This window comes from Scylla paramamosain, chromosome 43, assembly GCF_035594125.1.
Source record: "Scylla paramamosain isolate STU-SP2022 chromosome 43, ASM3559412v1, whole genome shotgun sequence".
In the NCBI taxonomy this organism is placed as follows: domain Eukaryota; kingdom Metazoa; phylum Arthropoda; class Malacostraca; order Decapoda; family Portunidae; genus Scylla; species Scylla paramamosain.
The window spans coordinates 1630001-1637500 of record NC_087193.1 but is presented as its reverse complement, the minus strand read 5'-3'; the positions used below and the strand labels follow the sequence as shown (position 1 = coordinate 1637500).

Below are 7500 nucleotides of genomic sequence, written 5' to 3'. Positions count from 1 at the left end.
AACATCTACCTTTCCTTCTTGCTGGAAGTTTGCCTACATTCAACCTGTTCCTAAAAAGAGTGACCGTTCTAATCCCTCAAACTACCGTCCTTTTGCTTTAATTTCCTGCCTATCTAAAGTTTTTGAATCTATCCCCAACAGGAAGATTCTTAAACATCTATCACTTCAAAACCTTCTATCTGATCGCCAGTACGAGTTCCATCAAGGCCGCTCTACTGGTGATCTTCTGGCTTTCCTTGCTGAGTCTTTTACATATTTTGGTGAAACTTTTGCTGTTGCCTTGGACATATCAAAAGCTTTTGATAGAGTCTGGCACGAAGCTTTGATTTCCAAACTACCCTCCTACGGCTTCTATCCTTCTCTCTGTAACTTCATCTCAAGTTTCCTTCCTGACCGTTCTATTGCTGCTGTGGTAGACGGTCACTTTTCTTCTCCCAAATATATTAACAGTGGTGTTCCTCAGGGTTCTGTCCTGTCACCCACTCTCTTCTTATTAATCATTAATGATCTTCTAGACCAAACTTCTTGTCCTATCCACTCCTACACTGATACCACCCTGCACTTTTCCACGTCTTTTCATACACGTCCAATCCTTCAGGAGGTAAACATTTCACGTAGGGAAGCCACATAACGCTTGACTTCTGATCTTTCTAAAATTTCTGATTGGAGCAGAGCAAACTTGGTAATGTTCAATGCCTCAAAAACTCAATTCCTCCATCTATTAACTCGACACAACCTTCCAGACAACTATCCCCTCTTCTTCAATGACACTCAACTGTTCCCCTCTTCTACATTGAACATCCTCGGTCTGTCCTTTACTTATAATCTGAACTGGAAACTTCACATCTCATCTCTAGCTAAAACAGCTTCTATGAAGTTAGGTGTTATGAGACGTCTCCGCCAGTTTTTCTCTAGCTGCTAACTCTGTACAAGGGCCTTATCCGTCCATGTATGGAGTATGCTTCACATGTGTGGGGGGGTTCCACTCATACTGCTCTTCTAGACAGGGTGGAATCAAAGGCTTTTCGTCTCATCAACTCTTCTCCTCTAACTGACTGTCTTCAGCCTCTCTCTCACCGCCGCAATGTTGCATCTCTAGCTGTCTTCTACCGCAATTTTCATGCTAACTGCTCTTCAGATCTCGCTAACTGCATGCCTCCCGTCCTCCCGCAGCCTCGCTGCACAAGACTTTCTTCTTTCTCTCACCCCTATTCTGTCCACCTCTCTAACACAAGAGTTAACCAGTTTTCTCAATCATTCATCCCTTTTACTGGTAAACTCTGGAACTCCCTGCCTACTTCTGTATTTCCGCCTTCCTATGACTTAAATTCCTTGAAGAGGGAGGTTTCAAGACACTTATTCATCAATTTTTGACTACTGCTATATGACCCTTTTATGGGGCTGGCATTTCAGTGGGCATTTTTTTTTTATTTGATTTTTGTTGCCCTTGGCCAGTGTCCTTCCTACATAAAAAAAAAAAAAGAAACACCTCTTTCTCCTTTTCATTTTCCTTCTCTTTCTCTTCCTTTTCTCCATCCTACTCTTCCTCCTCCTACTCCAGTTCCATTTTACCTTAATTCTCCTCCGTCTCCTCCTCCTCTTCCTCCTCCTCTTCTTCCTTCTCCTCCTTCCTCTCCTCCTCCTCCTCCCCTACTTGTCTTCATTTTTCTTCTTTTCCTCCTTCTCATCCTCAACCTCCTTCTTATTCTTTTTCTCTTCCTCCTCTTCCTTTTGAGGAAAAAGGAGAAGGAGGAGGAGGAGGGTGTAGGTGAGAAAGAAAAACAATAGGAGGAGGAGGAGGAGGAGGAGGAGGAGGAGGAAGAATAGGAGGAATATAAAGCAATACAAAGGAAGACAAAGAGCAACAGACCCTGAGGTACTTACTAGACTGTTTGTTGAGACTATTTACTAACTACCAGTGATAGAGACAGGACAGCAAAGCAGAAGGCTCCTCCCCACCGACCCCTCCCTCCAGCCGAGCCGGGCAGGAAAAAAGGAGAAACCATGTGATACTGAAAAACCACATGGAATTTGACTAGAGAATGAAAAGGAAAAGTGTAATCTATGTCTGACTACTAGTGTGGTCACTACTAGTGGCTCTGGGCAATTTATGTGTGCAGGCAGTGTTGTGTGGTGTGTATGTAGACACAGTGTGGAGTCAAAAAGGTGGTGTGGCAGCCTTGCCTGGCGCTTTCAAGAAAGGCAGCAGTCAGTCAGGCCCTAGCTTCGTTGTAAAAGTGCACTTCCCTTTACAGGACGCTGCACAGTGTATAGTTACCCCTTGCACCGGTGACCCCTGGTACCTTAAATCCCGATGATGGTCACTAGCTATCAGGGCTCGACTATCCACAGCCCTTCACAGATCGAGAGCAAAAGTAGTGACCGTTCACTCCGAGCTATCTGTGTCATGTATGGAGGGTGAGAGTACTTAAGCTAACGGGCAATTTTGAGCACAATCAGAGGCCCCGTAGATCGGTAAAATTATTCGGGGAGTTATTCGAGTTATTCGGTTATGAACAGTGACAACCGGGGATTAGATTCGAAGTATTTGTCTAGGCGAACTTTGAATGTTTCGATAGTACCTGAGTCAACGACATTTGATGGTAGATGGTTCCATATATTTACTACCCGATTAAAGAAAAAGTGTTTCGCTTCATTTCTTTTGAAACGTTTACCTACAATTTTAAAACCATTGTTTCTAGTGACAATTGATCAGTCCATTGATAGGCATTTTTCAATATTCATATTTGTAAATCCGTTAAAAATTTTAAAGAGCGTAATAAGGTCCCCTCTTACTGTATGCTTCTCAAGAGAAAATAAATTTAGGAGGACGAGGAGGAGGACGAGGAGGAGGTATAAAAGAAGGAAGGAAGGAGGAGCTGAAAATTACTTAGTCAAAATAATCAAGGATGAAATGAGAGTGACACAGTGGTTGAAGCAAATAGACAAATATATTGATAAAAACAATAAAAAAAAATAAATAAAAATGATAATAATAATAATAATAATAATAATAATAATAATAGTAATAATAACAATAATTATAATAGTAGCTATAATAATGACTATAATAATAATAATAATAATAATAATAATAATAATAATAATAATAATAGTAATAATAATAATAATAATAATAATAATAATAATAATAATAATAATAACAATAACAGTAATAATAATAATAATAAGAGTAATAGTAATATAGTAATAGTATAGTAATAGTAATAGTAATATCTTTACACACACACACACACACACACACACACACACACACACACACACACACACACACACACACACACACACACACACACACACACACACACAGGCAAACACCCAGGATTTACAGCCCTACACTTTGCTGCAGCGTGGGGCCACCAGCAGTGTGTGGCGGCCCTCATGCCCATCACCCCTCCCACTCCTGCACACCTCCAGGCATACACCCCGGTGCACGTTGCCAGTTATAAGGGCCACATGGAGGTACTGGAGCAGCTGGTAGGTGCTGGCTGGCCCCTCACCTCCAGGGATAGTAATGGCAACACACCTATGCACTGTGCTGCAGCTGGGGGTAACGTGACATGTCTGCAATGGCTGGAGGAGCGAGGGGGTGACCCGAGCGTGCAAAATAATGCTGGACACACCCCGCTTGACAAGGTAGGCAGTGGGGAGGGGCAGGAGGGTGGACGTATGCAGTTTCTCTTACGATCTGGATCAAAGTTTAACAGGTAGAGATACCAAAGCAATATCTGATTGGATGACCTGATTTATTATTTTTTTTATATTTTAAGTATTAGTAGTAGTAATAGAAGAAGTACTAATAATAGTAGAAGTAGCATTAGACAGTTCTAGTAGTAAAAGTACTACTAGAAGAAGTAGTGGTATTTTTATTATTACCTATTATCATTTTTTCACCACTTAAATTAATACTTATGAAAAAAAAATATATCATCATAATTTTTTTTCACCATGATTTTCTTGTTATATCTTTTTCTATAATTTTAGTTATCAGTATCATCATATATATCTTTAACGTCTTTCTTCTTTATCATCACCGTCCTCTTATCCTTTTATCATCATCATCACCATCATCATCATCATCATCATCATTTTTATCATCATTATTATATAATTATATTGAATTATTTTTATTAGTTGTCGTAGTACTAGTAGTAGTACTAGTATTAGTAGTAGTAGAAGTAGTAGTAGACAAATGTCCCCAGATCGGACTGCTCTTCTGATAACGACCCTAAGTGTCTTGACACTTCCCTCAACTTTTTCTCCATTAACTCCTGCAATAATCGCGGACTAAGGTTTAATTTTCAATCTGTAGAATACCACCTCTCATCTTCTAAACCTCATCTTCTTTTCCTCACTGAAACTCAGTTGTGTGAGGCAACTGACAATAGACCCTTTTCTGTTCTCTCCTACTTTCTCCATCTTCATTTTCAATCCAAAGCTGGATGTTGCGTTTGTGTGTGCAACGACTTAACCTGCTCTTGTGCCCACGCTCTTAAATTTTTCAAGTTTTCCACCATCTGGCTACGAATACAGAGTCACTCTCAAACTAAATTTATCTTTGCTGTCTACCTCTCACTTACCTCCTCTGTCTATAAGAAATTCTTTGGTTACTTAACTTCTAAAGTGAGCACATTCTAACTCTTTTCCCTTTTGTAGAGATATCCATTCTTGGAGACTTCAATGTTCATCACCAACTTTGGATTTCCTCTCCATTCACTGACCATCCTGGTGAACTAGCCTTCAACTTTGCTATCTTCCACGACCTAGAGCAATTAGTGCAACACAATATTCGTATTCCTGACCGTCTTGGAGATACGCCCAACATTTTTTTACCTTTTCCTGACCTCTAAACCTTCTGCTTATGCTGTCACACCATCTTCTCTGTTGGGCTCCTCCGATCACAATCTTATATCTGTATCTTTACCTATCGCTCCAATCCCTCCTCAGGATCCCCCTAAGCGAAGGTGCCTCTGGCGTTTTGCCTCTGCTAGTTGGAAGGACCTGAGGAGGTATTTTGATGATTTTCCTTGGAATGACTACTGTTTCCATGTCAGAGACCCGTCTTTGTGTGGTGAGCGCATAACAGAGGTGATAGTGTCTGGCATGGAGGTGTACATTCCGCACTCTTTTTTCTCTCACTAAGCCTTCCAAACTTTGGTTTCACACAGCTTGTTCTCGTGCTATAAATGAAAGAGAGGTGGCCCACAAAAGGTACTGAAGCCTTCCATCACAAGAATTTCAAGCACTTTATATTTTTGTCCGGAACCATGCCAAGTCTGTTCTCCAGCTCCCTCGTGAATTCTGGAATCTAGCCAAAAATATCTCTAATTACTATGCCTCTTTTTCCTTCCCTCCTTTATTTCAATCAGATGGCTCCACTGTTATCTCATCTATCTCTGAAGCTGAACTCTTCGCTCAAACCTTTGCTAAAAACTCTACCTTGGACGATTCAGGGCTTGTTCCTCCCTCTCCTCCACCCTCTGACTACTTTATGCTACCTATTAAAATTATTCTCAATGATGTTTTCCATGCTCTCACTGACTTCAACCCTCGGAAGGCTTATGAACCTAATGGGGTCCCTCCTATTGTTTTCCGAAACTGGGCCTCCGTCCTTGCACCTTGCCTAGTCAAACTCTTTCAGCTCTGTCTGTCAACATCTACCTTTCCTTCTTGCTGGAAGTTTGCCTACATTCAGCCTGTTCCTAAAAAGGGTGACCGTTCTAATCTCTCAAACTACCGTCCTACTGCTTTAATTTCCTGCCTATCTAAAGTTTTTTTAATCTATCCTCAACAGGAAGATTCTTAAACATCTATCACTTCACAACTTTCTATCTGATTGCCAGTATGAGTTACGTCAAGGCCGCTCTACTGGTGATCTTCTGGCTTTCCTTACTGAGTCTTGATCATTCTCTTTTAGAGGTTTTGGTGAAACCTTTGCTGTTACCTTAAAAATATCAAAAGCTTTTGATAGTCTGGCACAAAGCTTTGTTTTCCAAACTACCCTCCTATGGCTTCTCTCCTTCTCTCTGTAACTTCATCTGAAGTTTCTTTTTCTGATCGTTCTATTGCTGCTTTGGTAGACGGTCACTGTACGAGTACTCCTAAATTTATTAAAAGTGGTGTTCCTCAGGGTTCTGTCCTGTCACCCACTTTCATCTTATTATTCATTAATGACCTAAACCAGACTTCTTGTCCTATATACTCCTATGCTGATGATACCACCCTGCACTTTTCCACATTTTTTCATAGACGTCCAACACTTCAGGAAGTAAACATTTCACGCAGTGAAGCCACAGAATGCTTGACTTATAATCTTTCTAAAATTTGTGATTGGGGCAGAGCAAATCTAGTATTGTTCAATGCCTCAAAAACTCAATTCATCCATCTATCAACTCGACTCAACCTTCCAGACAACTATCCCCTCTTCTTCACTGACACTCAACTCTCCCCCTCTTCTACTCTGAACATCCTGAACTGGAAACTTCACATCTCATCTGTAGATAAAACAGTTTCTATGAAGTTAAGTGTTCTGAAATGTCTCACCCCCCCCAGCTGATAACTCTGTACAAGTGTTTTATCCGTCACATGTCTGGGGGTTTCCACTCATACCGTTCTCATAGACAGGGTGAAATCAAAAATTTTTCGTGTCATCAACTCCTCTCCTCTTACTGACTGTCTTCAGCCTCGCACTCATCGCCGCAAAGTTGCATCTCTAGCTATCTTCTACTGCTATTTTCATGCTAACTGCTCTTCTAATCTTGCTAACTGCATGCCTCCCCTCCTCCTGCAACCTCGCTGCACAAGACTTTCTTCTTTTTCTCACCCCTATTCTGTCCACCAGTATCCTCAATAACTCATCCCTCTCTCTGGTAAACTCTGGAACTTCCTGCCTGCTTTTGTATTTCCACCTTCCTATGACTTGAATTCCTTCAAGAGAGAGGTTCAAGACACTTATCCTTCAACTTTTTACTACCGCTCTGGACACTTTTCTGGGACTGGCATCTCAGTGGGCTTTTTTTTTTTTTTTTTAATTAGATATTTGTTGCCCTTGGCCAGTGTCTTTCTTACATAAAAAAAAAGTAGTATTAGTAGTACTAGTAGTAGTAGTAGCAGTAGAAGTAATAGTAGTAGTAGTAGTAGTAGTACTAGTAGTAGTAGTAGCAGTAGAAGTAATAGTAGTAGTAGTAGTAGTAGTAGTAGTAGTAGTAGTAGTAGTAGTAATAGTAGTAGTAGTAGTAGTAGTAGTAGTAGTAGTACTATTAATTGTAGTAGTAGTAGTAGTAGTAGTTATTTTCTCATATTTATCATTATCATTAACACGTGTTTTTTCGTTTGTTTTTTTTTTTCCTAGTAATATTGTGATAACTAGTTTCATTATTATATTTGTTATTATTATTATTATTATTATTATTATTATTATTATTATTATTATTATTATTATTATTATTATTATTATTATTATTATTATTAAAGAGAGAG

General features: G+C 39.9%; 1 protein-coding gene across 2 annotated transcripts in view; it reads left to right on the top strand.

Moving 5' to 3' along the window:
* Positions 1 to 7500, top strand: part of LOC135093398 (serine/threonine-protein phosphatase 6 regulatory ankyrin repeat subunit B-like) — a 130645-nt gene that overhangs the window by 93415 nt on the left and 29730 nt on the right. Inside the window, exon 8 of one of the 2 annotated variants that reach the window (XM_063992661.1) lies at positions 3371 to 3657. In XM_063992661.1, the coding sequence (XP_063848731.1) occupies positions 3371 to 3657 (287 nt within the window). Of the gene's footprint in view, positions 1 to 3331; positions 3658 to 7500 lie in introns of both variants that reach the window. The other variant, XM_063992660.1, reaches the window with a different exon arrangement.